The sequence below is a fragment of the Microtus pennsylvanicus genome, chromosome 14, assembly GCF_037038515.1.
Source record: "Microtus pennsylvanicus isolate mMicPen1 chromosome 14, mMicPen1.hap1, whole genome shotgun sequence".
Taxonomy (NCBI): Eukaryota; Metazoa; Chordata; class Mammalia; order Rodentia; family Cricetidae; genus Microtus; species Microtus pennsylvanicus.
In genome coordinates, this window is record NC_134592.1 from 12,676,746 (window position 1) to 12,695,111 (window position 18,366).

General features: G+C 48.6%; 1 protein-coding gene across 1 annotated transcript; it reads left to right on the forward strand.

Annotated features, from left to right (window-relative positions):
- The first annotated feature begins 16,509 nt into the window (after positions 1-16,509).
- On the forward strand, positions 16,510-16,850 carry LOC142835037 (large ribosomal subunit protein eL37-like). Its single transcript, XM_075948139.1, has one exon. The coding sequence runs from the start codon at positions 16,528-16,530 to the stop codon at positions 16,822-16,824; it is 297 nt and encodes a 98-aa protein (XP_075804254.1). The 5' UTR covers positions 16,510-16,527; the 3' UTR covers positions 16,825-16,850.
- The last annotated feature ends 1,516 nt before the right edge of the window (positions 16,851-18,366 follow it).

Sequence of the window (18,366 nt, forward strand, 5' to 3'; positions counted from 1 at the left end):
AAGAAAGGGCCCAGGGCTGGGCCGTGGTGGCGCATGCCTTTAATCCCAGCACTCAGGAGGCAGAGGCTGATCTACAAGAGCTGGTTCTAGAACAGGCTCCAAAGCTACAGAGAAACCCTGTGTCGAAAAACAAATCTAAACAAACAAAAAAAAAGGAAGGAAGAAAGAAAGAAGAAAAAAGAAAGAAGGAAGGAAGGGAGAGAGAGAGAGAGAGGGAGGGAGGGAGGGAGGGAGGGAGGAAGGAAGGAAGGAAGGAAGGAAGGAAGGAAGGAAGGAAGGAAGGAAGGAAGGAAGGGCAGGCCCAGGATGGGCCCCTCCTCTATCACTTGTATAAATGACTAACTTCACCACACCTGCCACTTTCACACACACACACACACACACACACTCACACACACACACACACACACACACACACACACACCATCTTCATCCATCACATCAGCTGATGAGAGTACATATGTAAAATGCTTGACCTGATGGATAGGAAAGGCAGACACCCCTAGACACCCCTTCTGCTCAGCCCTCTTAATTCCACTTTCTGAGCATTGTGGGGTTCCTTCTCTCATCACTCCATCTCCAGAACCCAGCTATAAGCAGCTGTCATTGTGTCCTTCATGGCTAGACTGGGGTCATATACAGACGCATGCTCATACCCAGCTGCCAAGTTGCACACTGGGAAGGGAAGGCGAGCTTGTTCAAAAACAAAAGCCAATTGTCACTTTTCTTTTTGCAACCATCCAATTCTTGTCATGTTTTGATTTCAGAGCTTCTCCAAGATTCTGGGACAAAAGACACTATATATAAGCACGATTGTGGGACTCAAGGGGACTCTGAGCAAAACAAAGTCCTTTTATTACCAGAGAATTGGAGAGATTTGTTGCTAAATATAGTTACTCCATAGAATTTTTTCTTTTTTTTTTTACCCACTATTACCACCACCTAGACTCTATTAGTAATCTGTTCAGAATGTTTCTATAGGATTTTGTTGCCAACAGGCATAGCATGTGGTCTTAAGTACCTCATTCAGTCTTTGCAGCTCTTTGGGGTAAGGCACCATGGCTAGCCCATCTTACCATTATGGAAACTAAGTCTTGGAGGTTTCTGGCCACTTGTCCAAAGCCATAGAGGCAGGATTTATAATATTCATCTATATAATATCAATAACGGCTGTCTTCCTTTGTGGCAAAGGGAACAAAGAGTGGCACCCAAAAGCAGGGAGAATGCTCCCTGACCTTCAGGTAGCAGTCACCTGGTCCCCAAGGCAAGCGCCAATACGTGGCTCTTTCAGTGGTTCCGGGTGGGAACATCTTGGCTGGCCAGGGTTCACCGAGAGTCAAGACTCAGGGCTCTTCTTGGCTCATATGAACCACTGAGTGCCCCTCCTCATTTCCCTAAGGACCCTCAGACCCTGTGGCTTCCTTCTCGAAGTCCAGTAAAAAAGGCATCCCAGTTGGAAGCCCCAGGGAAAGAATCCGATAACAAAAAAGACAGGGATAGCACTTCCCAGCTTTGAAATTTGGGGACAGGGTATCCTTTTTGTTTTTAATTACTCTTTGAAGATTTCATACTTTTGAAACTCTCAGCAGAAGTGATAGAATCCAGAGACTTTTTTAAGCTTGTGTGTTAAAAGATTATTTTTCCAGTCGATGATGGCGCATGCCTCTAATCCCAGCAAACGGGAGGTAGAGGCAGGCGGATCTCTGTGGGTTCGAGGCAGACCTAGTTCCAAGACAGGCACCAAAACTACACAGAGAAATCCTGTCTTTAGAAAAAAAAAAGTCTATTTTAGTTAACTTTCTATTGTGATAAAGACAGTGACCAAAAACAGTCCGGGGAGGAAAGGGTTTATTTGGCTAACACTTCCATGTTCTTCATTGCAGGACCCTGGAGACAGGAACTGAAGCAGAGACTGTGGAGAAATGCTGTCTACCGCCTCGCTCACCCTACTTTCTTACAAACCCCAGGACCACCTGGGATGCCCAAAGATGGCATCACCCACTGTGAGCCGGTTCCTCCCATAATTTTCTTCAATCCAGAAAACGTCCCGCAGACTTGCCTACAGGCCAATCTGGTGGGGGCATTTCCCAGATGATGCTCTCTCTCTTCCAGGAATGACTAGCTTGTGTCAAGCAGACAGAAAACTAGCTAGGACAAGGGCTGAAGGTCCAGGCCCTGGAAGACAGGCTAGAGTGTAGCAGGACTCTCAGCTCCAACTGTCAGCTTCAACACTGTATTTCCTTGAAAACAAGGACAGACTGAGGAAGAGGGAAAATACAGTGCGACAGGGTTGTGGAGTCCCCAGAAAGGGTCAGGTGTGTGTGCTCCCCCCTCTCCCACACCATGAGCAAGTCCCAGCAGTAGAGACGAAACATAACGAGGTGGCTCAGAGAACGAGGTGTCAACTTGTCTCCTGGACTGTGGGCTACCTGCTGCTCTTCTAGCACCAAATCTGTGGGTTCTTAGACCGAATTATGTCCTTTCTCTCCCAAGTCATGTGCTGAGGTCCTGGGCACTAAGACCTCAGAATGGATCTGTGTTTAGAGGCAGAGCTTTTGAAGAGGTGACTAAGGTAACGATGAGGGCTGGTGTCTTTATATGAAGGGGAGAGCCGAACAGAGACCCACATGGAGGGAAGATCATGCTAAAGCCATGGAGAAGACAGCACTGGTAAGTCAGAGAGAGAGCAGCCCTCCTACCTGCAACCTGGTCTTGAACTTCTGCTTCCAGTCCCGTGAGGAAATGGGTCCCCACTGTTTAAACCATAAGGTCTGGGGTATTTTATAATGACCGTCCTGTCAAACTAATGGACATAGGACACAAATTCAATCACAGAGCTGCTTGGGCCTGCCAAGGAGGCTGTGTCTGTTGCCCCAAACCACTCTCAGGTCAGCAGTCTGTCTCTCCCTCTCATCAATGTCTCCTAGCAACTCATTTGTGACCCAGGTCAGGAATCCTTTCTTCTTCATTTGTGATGGAGGGAGCATTCAGAAAACCAGAATGTGGGCATACCTCGACTTCAGACAGTTAAACGCATTGACAGAATTCCTAGGAAACCATCCAAAAGGACAGGAATGAAAGTGTTGAACTTAGGAAGCACACGAGGCTAGTGGAAGATATTGACCTACTTAATCCTCATGATCAACCCAGAAGACAGTGTGATTAACAGAGTCTCACAGGGAAGAAAGGGGGCCTTGGCCTGAGGTTCTGGTAAAGGCTTGGTGTAAGTCACTGCTCCGAGGTTCAGTGTAGCAGTGTTGAAAGATGGTGAAAGCCAGGCACGGAATTCCAGCATCTGGGGAGCTGACGCAGCAGGATCTCAAGTTTAAGACCAGCCTGGGCAACAGTGAGACAGTGGAGAGGACACTTTAAGCAGAAGGTATAGTGGTAGGCCCTGGGACTTAGGTCACCTGTCCTCAGAAGTGACTGGTGAAGCTTTCATTCTCCCCACATGTTCCTACCATCACGCCATTGTCAGTCACGAGCTGATATGGCCTTGGCGTCCTCGCTAGTATCACACAGCTCACCCTGTCCGCCTCCTGGATAGAGAGCTAAACATGCTTCATTCCTGTTCAAGTTCCCCAGCTGTTGGCAGTCCATTAAAAGAACAGAAAAAGGGACAAATACAGCTAGTTAGTGAGAGTAGGGTTTTTAGAGTCTCAGCTGTGTGCCTCTAACGCTGTGGTAGCTCCACACGGCCTCCTTAGACAGCTAAGTGGCCATTTTCCCCCTCGCTCTGCACAAACGTCCCTCGCCCGATACCTTGGGAGAGAAGGAATAATCAGCAAGTTGATAAAGCATACTCACTTCCCACAAACAAGGCAATTGGTATTTTGCCTCTCACAGGTGTGGCTTGATTGCAGACCATTAGTGACCATTAATAAAAGAAACCTGGGCTGCCATTGACAAGTAGGTTTGAATTTCCCAAGACTTTGCATTTCACGCCAGGGAGCTGAGCTCAGCCAGTATTTTCACACTCTAACACCTGCATCAGAGGCATTAAAGCCTGATTTAAGGAAGGTAACATTTTTTTTTCAGCGGGAATTTAAATACAAACCCAAGGATAATTTGTGAACTTGATCATTGTAGCCCGTGATCACTGTTGGCCCCAACTTACTACTAAGCTAAGCCCCAAAGGTCTTGAAAAGCATTAAGCTGCCTAGGAAGGTCGTGTTCCTATTGCAGACCCTTTGGTTCCTGAAGTTCATCCTTTCACCATTAAACAAACGCTGGCTGAGCATCAATGTGGCCTTACTGTCAGGCTCTCAGGATAGGGATGAATGAGACAAGACTGATGCCTGGGGGGGTGATGGACATAGCTTGACGGACAGTTATAGAGTAGGGCATGGCCTCATCATGAAGGGATTGATGCTCTCACCTTCCAGTTTTCATGAGCCAACAGGGGAAGCTATTGGAAAGAAAGTCCAGCTTCTTTTCCACAAACCTCTCTGAGAAAGAACCCAACAATGGGTTCTCTCTCTCTCCCTTTCTTCTCCCATCTCCCCCTCTCACCATATTATACTCTTCCATATGTAGTAGGTGAGATGAGATGAGAAGAAATGAGGGGAGGGGAAATGAGGGGAGATGAGGAGACATGAGGGGAGATGAAGAGAGGGGAGGGGAGGGGGGTGAAGGGAGGGGAGGAGAGGGAAGGTGATAGGAGGGGAGGGGAGATGAGAGATGAGGGGAGATGGGGGAGGGGAGAGGAGTGGAGGTGAGGTGAAGGGAGGGGAGATGAGAGATAAGGGGAGATGGGGGAGCAAAGGGGGGAGGAGGGGAGATGAGAGATGAGGGGAGATGGGGAAGGGAGGGGAGGGGAGGGGAGATGAGAGATGAGGGGAGATGGGGGAGGGGAGGGGGGAGGAGGGGAGACGAGAGATAAGAGGCGATGGGGGAAGGGAGGGGAGGGGAGATGAGGTGAGGCCAGGCCTTAAGAGACAGCATCAGGCTTCTATGGACTGTCTGACAAGGCACCAGAAAGACAGAGAGCTGAGGAGACAGCTTAGTTGGCGAAGCAGATGTCCACAAGCGTGAGACCTGGGTTCCATCCTGAGACCCCGCATGAAAATGCTGGGCATGGCAGGATGAGCTGGCAATACCACACTGAAGAGGCTGAGACAGGACAGCTTCTGGGGGTGACCGGCCAACAGGCAGAGCCTTATTGGCACACTTTAGGCCAGTAAGAGAACCTTATCAAAGGAGGTAAAGGAAGTGGACAGCGTCCTGAAGATAAAACTGAAAACTGCCTTCGTCTCTACACACACATACAACACCCATAAAAACTCATTAACTGATTAAAATTTAAAAATCTAGAGTGAAAATAAAGATGATGGTAGCCACCAGCACTCACCTCGGAGTTCTGAGAAGCCTGAGAGACCCATGGAGGCTCCGAGAGGTGACATGGCAGAAGAGGGGTCTGAAGGGCCTGGAGTCGCTCCAGAGCAACTAAAAGAAAAAAGCAAGATTTAGGGGAAGATGTTATTTAAAAGTGGACTCATGGAATTGGGAAGCAAGGTGGTGGAGCAGAGCCATGTGCAGCAGAGAATGACTCATCTATACCCTTTGCAGTTCCTCAGCCAGCAGGCAGCAAGAACAGAGGCTGTGCCCAATGGGCTGTGGGGCTACCGGCACCAAGGACAAGGAGATGTGCGGCTGCTCCCTGGAGCTCCCGCAGAAACAGGTCAGTATCAAATAGGGTTGGCCCTAGGCCCACAGGCCAGCTCTGCCGCTTTTGCTGCTTGCTCTCATGGGAGCTGGAGAGTGTGGAGCAGCAGCAATGCCCACAGCTGACAAGCACAACAGCCATGTCCCATGCCAGCAACAAGGACAGGGTGGTGAGCAACAGCGTGGAGCTCCCAAGGAAACATGTCATTACTGAATAGGGCTGGTCCTGGGCCCACAGGCCACATGGCCCCCAGCATGGAGCCACCACAGCTGCAGCCTGTGCTGTTTGTCCTGCTGGGAGACAGAGAGTTCAGGGCAACATACCACCTAAAGGCTAAAAGCACAAAGGGAGAGCCCAGGAGCCTCTGGGCAGCAGTCACTGAGGGTGAAGAGGCGTGCCACAGTCAGATCTCACAGAACACCCTTAACATCCTGCCTGTCCCAAATATCAGCCTGACCTGGGTAGCAGCAGGACCTCTGAGACAAGCCTCAGCAATGGTCCAGTATTTATGGTGCTTCAGAAACCAGAAACCACAAGGCAGTGGTGACCCACGCCTTTAATCCCAGCACTCGGGAGGCAGAGGCAGGCGGATCTCTATGAGTTTGAGGCCAACCTGGTCTACAAGAGCTAGTTCCAGGGCAGGCTCCAAAGCTGCAGAGAAACCCTGTCTTGAAAAATAGAAAAGAAAGAAAGAAAGAAAGAGAGAGAGAGAGAGAGAGAGCGAGAGAGAGAGAGAAAGAAAGAAAGAAGAAACCTTGAACCAGATCAATGATTCATTGCAATGAAAATTTGCATGTATAGATGTCTGGAAGAAAGGGAAATACATATGTGTCTCTGTGTGTGTATTATATACATACATACACACACACGCACACACACAAGCACAAAGCACACACACACACACACACACACACACACACACACACACACACACATATATATATATATATATATATATATATATATATATATATACTGTGTGACACCACTGCAGCTTCCAAGGCCACTATGACTAGCGAATATGTCATGGAGAGGTGGGAAAGACAGAGGGACAGAGCACAATGAGCGAGCAAAGCGGAGAGGCAGAACTAGAGACATGACTGCGATGACAGCTGAATGAGAAGGCTGCCGAGGACAGGGAAGCGTCCTTGCTGAGTAGGGCTGACAGGGCGGTATGCAGCAGCCTGGAGCTTGTGTAGACTCAGCTTCTGAACACGCTGCCCAGCTGCAGCATCAACTGCCCTGGTTGTGCGTAACAACGGGATGAGATAAAGACGGTTCCTTTTCTAGCTTGGCCCTCCTCCAAAGACTTCTGTTGTCCTCGGTGCCCTTGGAAGTCATGCTGGTATCCATGACCCACTGCTCCAGGCCTGTTGAAGCCTAAGATTCTTGTGGGTGTCTGTGGTCCTGCAGCAGGTAGGGGACATGTTGATGTCCATGACCTATGTCACCACTGAAGGCTTCTGTGACAACCCCTATCCCTGACAAAGAAAAGTAACGGACAGAAAGAAAAGAAAAGCCTACACAGAAAGCGAAAAAAAGAGAACCCTTAAAAACTGTGACAAGGATGCTAAAGTGTGGCTGTCCACAAAGGATGGCGGCTGGCAACGAAACTAGCTCTTTGTAGACCAGGATGGCCTCGAACTCACAGAGATCCACCTGCCTCTGTCCCTTGAGTGATTAAAGGCGTGCGCCACCCCTGCCCGGCGGACTTAGATTTCTTTAATGGACTGGCCACTGGGAGTTTGACCTTGCTCCAGTGAGTATATGGACAGCACAAATCTGACTTGTCTTTTTCTTCTTTTCTTTTGAGGAGGTTTACAAGGTAGGGGGATAGACCTTGGAGGACTTGTGTAACCAGGGTATATAATGTGAAATTCCCAAATAATCAATAATTTTGTCAATCAGACAAAACAGGAAGCTCATCTTCAGGTGATCCTGGGTTGTCAATAGTATCAAGAAGGTAGCATATAGAGTCTGGAAATCCTGAGTGGGATGGAACAGGACAACTAGAGACTTGCTGCAGTACACAAAACACGCGTGACTCAAATTTATGAACTGGAGATGGAGATACAGGGGACTCCATCTTCGTTATGATGGGCTGGGTGGGGATGGTTCACTGAGGTTGGGTGAGCTGATGAGAATGGTGGCTGTGGTGGGAGAAGACATTGTAGAGAATACAAACAGGATGTTGAAAGCAGCAGTTGGCCTGCCAAGCATGAAATAGACCAGCTGAAGACCAATGGTAGACAATAACCCTCAGAGACAGCACAGCCGAGGACAAACTGAACCTGGACAGATGCAAACACAAGAATGATGTTTGATGGCTCGAGACCTTGCAAGAAAGGGAATAGGGTGAAATACGTATCAAACACACACACACACACACACACACATACACACACACACTGGGCAGTGGTGGCACATGTCTTTAATCCCAGCATTCGGGAGGCAGAGGCAGATATTCTGTGAGTTCAAGGCCAGCTTGGTCTATAGAGTGAGTTCCAGGACAGGCTCCAAAGCTATACAGAGAAACCCTGTCTCAAAAAAACAAACAAACAAACAAAAAACAAAAGAGAGAGAGAAAGAGAGAGAACAGAAATCCAGATTTTGTATCCTGTGAAATCATCCTCCAAAGTAAAAGGGAAGTGAGCCCTTTCTGGGGCAGAAGGAAACACACGTTGCTCTTTGTACTGTCTCTCAAAAAATAGTCAGTCCTTCAGAATGAAAAAAAAGTAGTTTGGGTCAGAAATTCAAACATACAGGAAGCAAGGGTGTTAGGGAAGGAAGACAGAAGGGTCAAATTTAAATGTTGGGAGTGAGGAGAAGAGGGGAGGGAGGGGAGAGAAGGGGTGAGGAAGGGAAGAGCTCTGTTGGCGCTGGTGGAGTAGCTCAGGTCATAACATCTCCTGCTACTGTGTCAAAGCAGACAAAAACCAAAAGGCCTGCACTTGAAGGGGAGCACTGCCTAAGGAGACTCCTGATGTAAGGCATTCACGCCAACAGCACCCAGTGTGCCTGCCGCAGGGTGCTGGACCCAGAGAGGAAAGTCACCATTGTCTCTTCTGAGGAGTCGGAGGATGGGATTCCAGCGCAGCTGGAAAAGGGGGGAAAGAGCATATGCCAGAATGAAGGGACTCATGAGGAGTGGCCCTAAATCCTCCACACAGCGGCCCTGAAATGCTGGCTGATTGATGAATCATACAGGCTGGAACAAGGTCTTCACAGTCTGCACAGGGAAACAGCAGTTGGAAGGCTAGTGAACCAGCCCGGGTGTCAACAACTGCCCCCTGCAGGTGACACTGACGTCAGTTTGTGTTAGAGCCATTAAGAAACATTTGAGGTATAGCTCGGTGGTGGAGAGCTAGCTCAGTGTCCTGTTTTGCTTTCTATAACCGTGATAGAATGCTATGGCCAAGAGCATTGTGGAAGAAAAGGTTTGCTTGGCTTCTGTGTCACAGTCCCATCTATCATGAGGCGGAGCAGGGAAGGAACCCAAGGCAGGAAGCGAAGGAGAATCCGTGGAGGAACAAGGCTGACTGGCTTGTTCTTCGTGACTCAGTCTGCTTTCTTATACAACCCAGGACCACCTGCCCAGGGATGGCACCACCCAGAATGGGCTAGGCCCTCACACCTCAATCATCAACCAAAAAAAACGCCCTACAGAACTGCCTGTAGACCAATCTCAAGAAGGCAATCCTTTGTTCAAGAGCCAGTTAAGGGGCTGGAGAGATGGCTCAGTGGTTAAGAGCACAGGCTGTTCTTCCAGAGGACCTGAGTTCAATTCCCAGCCACTACATCTATCCAATTCCCTCTTCTGCCACATAGTCACACATGCAAATAGAACACTCATATGCATAAATCAATGTTTTTAAAAAGTAAAAAAGAGGTAATTAAGGTTCCTCTTCCCAGATAATTGCATTTGGAAAAACAGACAAAAACCACACCTAGCAGCCCTAGGTTCCATGGCTGGGACTGAAAAAAAAATTATATATATATATATACACATACACACACAAACACATTTCAGGCTGAAATTCAGGAGGAAGAAGAGGAGGAGACAGAACTCGGTGGTGTTCAGCAGCTCTTCTAAAGTGGGATTAGGATTTGGAACCTCCAGGTCTAGCCCCAAAGCCCACGCCCTCCGAATCCATAAGCCATGGTTGCTCTCAGCCATCTGCACCCTTCTTCAACAACTTGTCACTGTCTCCAAACTCCAGACGAACGTGGCATGCGCAGTTGCCCGTCCTCTGTGCTAGCCTGAGGACCCCAGGGCAGAGCTCTTGCATGGCGTCTGGCACGCCGTCCATACCAAGTGTCTGTTGAATGAAGGAAGGCATCGTTTGGTATGGCTCACTTACTCAAGCCCAAGCGTGTATAATGTGTGTTATCTTCCCTATTAGCTAGAAACATATCATTAAAAACCCATTCCTGCCGAACGATTTCACCCTCCTCATGATCCCAGAGTGAATTGAATCGCCGATAATCACTCCGTGTGTCGCCCGGTCTATTTGTACATATCTGTTACTGACGATTTTTAAGCCCGATCAGGAGGAAGTGTGATATGAATGACTTGGTATTTTGATTAATCAGCTCAGTAGGGGAAATTTCCATGGGTAATCAGACTGAACATCAAGATGGGGTGCATGCTGGGAGTGAACGGAGGGAGGGGAGAAAGAGAGAAAAGAGAAAGAGAGATAAGAAACCCTCTGGAAACGGAAAGCCAGCCTGGGCCTGCTGCAGGACCCACGGAGCCATCCCTTTGCTCTGAAGTTAGGCAGCCCTTCTGGTCGTTTCCAAGAGGTGTTTCGACCGTTACCTTGGACTCCATGAACTCTCCTGGAAATCCTGCCGCAGTTCTGGAAACAAGGTGGCAGCACAGCACTGCTCCCTGGGATGGCTCAAGGGGAAGAGCCTTCCCTCCCGCCTCCCCCGGCTGCTGACATCTCCTGACATCCCTTGGTTGGGGGTCACTCCAGTTTCTGCCTGTCTTCACACATCAATGTTCCTTGTGTGTCTTAGAACTCCTTTCGTTTTTCATCTCAGATCTATAAGAGTACACCGTAAATCCTGGGTGCTGTCACAGCAAGAACCCAGCAACAATCTTACCTTTCCATTAAAGCCACGTGAGCTGAAGTTCCCAGGGTAAGAACTACCTACGCATTCATATTCTCCGAGGTTCATTGGCTGATTAAAACACCAATCACTGTAGAGCATTGGAATAATGCCGATTCCTATCCCAACCATCTTGGGCATTTGTTGTTCGGCTCTGTGTGTGGCCTGACAGGCAGCCTTGTGACCATGAGGTGAACTCTTTAGAATGTACACACAGACCCCCTAGAACCCATCATCCTAACAGCACAGACATCAGACAGCAGCTGAGGCCTATAGCTGGAACTCACTTCGCTGAGAGCTACCTACTTGATGTTCCCACCAATATATCTGAAAAGTGTCTTGACGTTTCCTTGTTTTGTTACTGTAAAAACTTCACGAATCTCTCACCACATTGTGTTAGGTCTCAAGGAAACCCTGGCTAAACTGAGGTGCCTGTTTAATGTATCAAAGAGGACTCGGGCCTCTTCTTCCTCTCTCTCACTACACACACACACACACACACACACACACACACACACACACAGGGCACCCACGGCCCAGTTCAGTCTGCTAGTCAGATTCAGTCTGGACTCTCCCAATGCCTCTGGCAGTTCTACCTCATAACTACAACAAGCCTTCTCCTCAACCACGCTTAGAGGCATGGTGTCCTCATTTTTCCATTCCCATTGGAATATAGCATTCAGAGTGACCTGATATGTGCTCCCAGGCCATGGTCACTCATAGGTGGCTCTAGAATAAACCATCTCCTATTCCCTCTGGAGTGAGAACTGTTTGGTTTCTCGTGGCAGGGACAGCTGGTGTCAGCTCAGTGATCCCCTCTAGCGGGACTGAAAGAAGGCCACAGCATAACAGTCTGCTTTCCGGGTTCTGAGGTGTCGCTGCACACCCCTCCTGCAGCTATCTGCTTGCCCAAATTGGACTCTGCTCTGGCCTCAGTTCAGCAGTGAATGTCCTCATGACCATTCTGCAACAGTCCCCAGTCTCTAAACAGGCAGCACAGGCCCAAAAGGTTGAGTCATCTGTACAAAGTCCTGGCCACAGAACAATCCAGGTTTGAATCCAGGCATGTCCTCTGCAAAGCCAGGCATGTGACCATCCCTCACCACCTGACTCAGCCAGCTGTGGTAGAGCCCACGGGTACTCTAGACGCGTCTGTAAAAATGCAGGTACTACTCTAACACAGGCTGTCTCAGCCTTTTCAGAAACCCAGGCTGTGGGAGAGTACTAGAGCAGCTTCCAGACCCAGAGAGAGCCTAAGGTATATGTGCGGGGAGGGGCAAAAAGGAAGTGTGTGTGTGTGTGTGTGCGCGCGTGTGTGCGCGCGTGTGTGCGTGTGCATGCATGTTAGTGCATGTGTATTAGTACATGTCTATGTAGAGGCCAGAGGACTACCATGGGTGTCATAACTCAAGAACTGCCCTTCTTTGTTCGAAGACCATGTCTACCTACTTTGGAGCTCATCAAATAGGCTGTGCTGACTGTCCAGTGAGCCCCAGGGATCCTCCTGTCTTTGCCTCCCCAGTGCTAGGATTGCAAATGTGTCCCACTCCCACCTGGTTCCTCTTTTTTCCTCCCACGTGGATTTTGGGAGGTTCTTCAAGTACCTTCCCAGGCCTGGCAAGTACCACCAATGAGTCACCTTCCCAGCCCCCAGGGAGCTTTTATACAAAGGTAAATTAACAAATCAGGAAGGTGGCATTCAGAGGGGTGAAAAGGCTTGGCCATGTGTATACAGAAAATCCATGCTGGGATCAGAAATCAGCCTGGAGACCTGGCTCTGCAGAAGGATACTTGGGAAAGCATCAGCCAACCGAAGAGATGCTGCATGGCCAGGACTGCTATCAGTAAAGCAGGTTCAAAGAGCAAAGACGTGGCCAGGATTTGTCCGGAGAATCCCTGGCTCCACCCTCCCAGAAAGGCCTTCCAAGATGAATAGTCCAGAGAAGAAATAAAGAGCATACATATGGGATTGAAACAGCTCAAAGGTACCAGCACTAACCACACACACACACACACACACACACACACACACACACACGCATACACACACACACACACACAAACTCACACACACACACACACACACATGCATATACACACACACTATGACTTTCTCAAGCCTCACTTGCTCAGTATGGTGGTTTGAAAGCAAATGGCCCCTAAAGGGAGGGGCACTATTAGGAGGTGTGGCCTTGTTGGAGTAGGCATGGTCTTGTTGGAGGAAATGTGTCACTGTGGAGGCGGACTTTGAGGGCTCATATATACTCAAGTCATGCCCAGTGAGATAATTCACTTCCTGTTGCCTGTGGATCAAGATGTAGAATTCTCTAGCACCATGTCTGCCTACATGCTGCTGCCATGCTCCCAGCACCCCAGATCATATGGACTAAACCTCTGAAACTGTAAGCTTCCACTTCAATGAAAATGGTTTTCTTTATCAGAGTTACCATGGTCATGTTGTCACTTCACAGTAACAGAAACCCTAAAACACTCAGAAAGACTGAAGTAGCCCAAAGACCAAGTAGAAGGCCCTGATTCCACTGCCTCCGTCTTTCCTTCCTTTCTCTTTAATCTAGCATTGGGGACAGGGCAGGGACAGGAACACACTACCATCTGTGGTCATCTCAGTTACAAATTATATTTCTGTGGTGAAACATCAAAAACAACACGGGAAGGAAAGGGTTTGTTTTGTTTATATTCCCATATCACAGTTCCATTCATTTTCAAAGGCAATCAGAGAAGGAACTCAAACTGAGCAGGGACCTAGAGGCAGGCGCTGACACAGAGGCCGTGGAGAAGGACCTGCTGCTTACAGGCTCCCCGCCCCCCTCCCCCAGGTTGCTCAGTCTGATTTCTTCTTTTTTTTTTTAAAGATTTATTTATTAAGCATACAATGTACTGCTGGCAAGGAAGGCACCAGGTCTCATTACATTACAGATGGTTATGAGCCACCATGTGGTTGCTGGGAATCGAACTCGGGACCTCTGGAAGAGCAGCTAGTGCCCTTACCCTCTGAGCTTTTGAAACTATTGGGAGAAAGAGGTTCTCTTTTGCCAGTGCCCCAGGGCAGTGAGGACAGAGGTGGGCGAGGGTACCAGGGAGGATGACCTGGATGGTGAACCTCGGAGCAGAGGAAACCAAACTCTGTTAATGCTGGGTTTCTGGAACACCAGCCTTTCCGGAGGCCATTTCCTTACACAGCACAAGCCCCTATACTCTATTCCCCCTTCACTTAACCTGCTTGAAGTTAAGGATTCAACTCAAAAGTTTCTTAATCCCAAAGCCCCCATTTTAGGATGACAATATGGATACCTAGAGTAGAAACGAAACTTTATCATGTAAACACCTGAAGTCCTTTGAGTCCAACCCTCATGAAGAAACTGGTGTCCACGGATGAGACATAACTTGTTATGTGTAATCAACAGACACCTCACACACGCATGCGCGCACGCACACACACACACACACACACACACACACACACAGCCTATGAGTCCCTTATTATAATACCGAGAAAGCGTTTGTCATCAAACATTTCACACGCACTATTTACACGGAGAGAATTATTCTCTAGGCTGGCACGGGGAAATGCATTTTCCCATAATGGAATCTTACTCTGACAGTGTATTTTGGTATTAAAAGGCTCCACTTTACAATGTCGATGGTTCAATCTGTGATCTAAAAGGCACTTAAACGCTTTGAACAAGAGGCATTAAAGGCTTTTACTGAGAAAGCCTTGCTGGATCTACCCCTTCTGCCATCGATCCCCCTTTCCCAGAAGGCTGCTCTGGAAGGCAGCCACGCAGCAGCAAATCCCATGGCAGGACTAGATCTCCAGTGGGGTGAGTGAGAGGCATGTCAGTGGGCTGTGCTTTCTGGGGGCCCATTTGCAGATACGAAACATTCTGAGCAGCGCGTTAACAGTGTCTTATAGCATGGCTCTCTAGGCAAAGCTCGCGGAGCTTGGTCTGAACTTCCCCCACTACTCTCAATGCAAAGCCTCGGACTGATCACCTCATCTATAAGTTTGCTCAAAACACACCAGCTTCTAGTGTCCCCGGGAGGCATAAGTCAATTAATAGTGGGTAACTGACCTGAGACTTGTGGGTCCTTAGTACTCAGTGAATATCTGCAATTCCTTGTTTCTGGTTGACGTTCTCCTTCGTGACTAAAGGGGTTCAGGCCCCACTGAGAACACTGACATAATACAAAGACCCACACTGAGTCAGGTGACCATGGTTCCCCAGGCTGCTCTGGGGAGGTCATTCTATTCTCTGGCCTCTGCTTCCTCCTTCCAGAGGAACATTGGAATTCACCATGGAACTGTCCCTCGCACTTGTGCTATACATGGGCTGAGATACCTGGCTGCAGCTTCAATTCCACATGCCATTTCAGCACAGCCGCTTGCCATGGAAGAGAGGATGCCGTGATCCCCTTTGCTAGTGGCCGAGGGGTGTGTGGTGTACTGCCTGGTCAGCAAGACACATAGAAGGGATATCTTATGTAAGAGTCTATGAGGGGGCCGGAGAGATGGCTCAGCAGTTAAGAGCGATGTCTGCTCTTCCAAAGGTCCTGAGTGCCGTTCTCAGCAACCACATGGTGGCTCACAACCATCTGTAGTGAGATCTGGTGCCCTCTTCTGGTCTACGACATACATGCAGGCAGAACATTATATACCTAACAAGTAAATAAATCTTTTTAAAAAAGAATCTGACATAGCAACAAAATCAAGAGTGATGAGCCAGCATTCCCTAGAGAATGTTCTAGGCACCAGTGGTCTTGCCAACAAGCACTGGACACATCGCATCGGTGCTTTCGGCAAAGATTTTAAATGTCCACCTCCAAAAAGAGGAAACACAAGTTTTGATTAAACCTCAGACTTCCTTAGCGTATTTCACCAGAGAACATCCTTCCCTCCGGCAGCATTCATTACCATTTCGCAACCCCAAGGAAACACAGAGCACACGAGGGAATAGGACTACAAGATTCCAGAAGCTCAAACAGAAATTCTGAAGTATTTCTTACCTTGGCTATGCGCAGAGGCGCTTCTTAAACTTACGTATGGGTATTCTAACGCGAAGCCATTTTTAAGGGCACACCACCTACTGTTCTCAGGACAATCACACATGCAAGCATGGAACACCTGTTGACCAAAGGTACCCCACTTCCCCACACTGTCCCAGACAAGAAGAGCCCTACAAATGCATAGCTCCTGGATGAAAAGACTTGATTGCCTGAAAGGAAGTCAGACATCTGAACATACAAGAGTAAAAAAATGTCTGTGAGGCAAAGTGTGCTCTGTGGGCTTTGTGGGGTGGCATACAGGGAAGCCTCCTGTGAAAGAGGATTCCAAGAAGCAACCAGAAAGAGGAAATCTACAGGACTGTAAGGAAGCTCCCTCTAGTCACACGGAAAAGTGTGTATGGGAAGAGCTGGCCAGCAAGCCTGCTGCCCCGGCTGTTCCAGTCCAATCCTCATTCACTGAGCAGGTTCCTTCTTGGCTAACTCTGTCCTAATGAACATGGAATGGGAAAAATCAAGGAGTCAGCTGACCACCAGGACCCTGCCATTCCAACCCCTGCAGAGATGGCCAGGCAGCTCCAGTCACTCACATGGTCCTCCTTGAGGCTCAGTCACGGTGAACCAGATGCTTCGTTCCCAACGCAGGCCTGTATCGGCCAGGGTTAGATTCAAACCTCTGCTGTAAAACCAAGCAAAGGCTTTTTGGCCTCGGTGGCAGAAGCAAGATGACGAAAGGAACGTCATCCTTCGGAAAGTGTTGCAACAAGACGCACACGTTGTGCCGCCGCTGTGGCTCTAAGGCCTACCGCCTTCAGAAGTCTACCTGTGGCAAATGCGGCTACCCTGCCAAGCGCAAGAGAAAGTATAACTGGAGTGCCAAGGCTAAGAGACTACTTAGCCTTACCAGGACTGGGCAGATGAGCCACCTAAAAATTGTCTACCGAAGATTCAGACATGGATTCTGTGAAGGGTCAACACCTAAACCCAAGAGGGCAGCTGTTGCAGCATCCAGTTCATCTTGAGGAGTTCAATCTGTCATAAAATAAATGTTCTGCTTTCCAAAATTAAAAACAAACAAACAAGCAAAGCCTCCTTTCTGGAGAAGTATTCCTCTCAGGCAAAGCACAGCCTGGGATTTACCTTCTGCATCAGACATAACTTAGAATCCAGAGAGGTCTTGGGAAAGGGGTCTTTCTTCTGCTGGAAGATGGGGGCTCAGGAGGGGAGAGAAGGAGTGAGCATCCTTATTGGGCCACTGTATCCTCCTGAGCCTTGTTCTGTGTTCGCACCTGTTTCCAGACCCTGGCTCTGAGTCATTCAGTCTCTGTAACAGGGCACTACAAGGCCGAGGGAGGTAACCTCCGAACTGTCCATCAAGTCTAGATGAGCTTTGATCCTCATCTAAATTTTCTTCTGGATTGCACAGTGTCTCCAGGGTTTATGTAGCAATCCTAACCCCCATGGCTTATGTGCAGTTTGGGTCATTGTATTAGTTTAGGGGAGGAGTTGGGTGGATCCTTGATCCAGTGTGACTGATGTTCTTCTCAAAAGGGGGCATCTGGATGTGACGGGAAGACCACCACATCCACATTAGTTCTGTTGCAACAAGCCAGGATGTTACCAGAAGCCTGAAGAGAGGCCAGGTCGACATCCTTCCCTAACCGTCAGAGAGAGCTTGGCCTGACATACACCTTGATCTCAGAACTCGAGCATCCAGACCCATGAGAGTGCACATGTCCCTTGCTGCAGCATCCCAGGCCCAGGCACCAAGGTATGCTGCCCCTCCAGAGAATCTATTCCAGGAAGCTTAGGCAGAAACTATCAGGTCATGCTCCTCTTGTATCCAAGACACCTACTCAGGGCCAAGCCAGACAGTTTCTTCTGTGCCTGGGGCTTCCTGTGGGAGAAACGCCCACCCCCATTCCCTACCCATATACTGAAGTCCTTAGCACCAGTCCTTGGGAAAGTGGCTGTGCTTACTGACATATCAGTTAACTTTCTTGTTCTGCAACAGAATACTTTGCTCATGAAACTGAAATGTGAATAGTACCAGACCCGGCCCAGTTCATTCCTGGTGTCATGCGTCCCAAAGGTGGGTTTCAGCACTTACACAATTTTTTGTAGACATCTATGACCCCTACACACACACACACACAAACCTGCCTCCTTGCATTTGGGTATAACCTACTCAACAAGTCTGAACATCTGCAAGCAATGCCAAGGGTTCCAACTTGTGCAATGGCAGCCACTTGGGTGTTTGACCCAAGTAGACCCAATAAATCTCTTTACTTAAATATTTTTAATGAAGACACAGAAAAAAGAGATCATGGAAAAGACAGCTGAGATGGAGTGAGACCCACCCCTGTTAGACACACACACACACACACACACAGAGACACACAGAGCTGTGTACGTGGGATCCCCAAACCCATTCACACACACATACAGGTACACACACACACACACACACACACACACACACACACACACACATATACTTGGGACCCCCACACATTCACACTCCTCCACAGAGAATCCTGGAGATGCCTACCACCAGGTGCCTC

What these genes read in the sequence shown, in the direction of transcription:
- LOC142835037 (XM_075948139.1), top strand. Translation starts at nt 16,528, where the DNA reads ATGACGAAAGGAACGTCATCCTTCGGAAAGTGTTGCAACAAGACGCAC.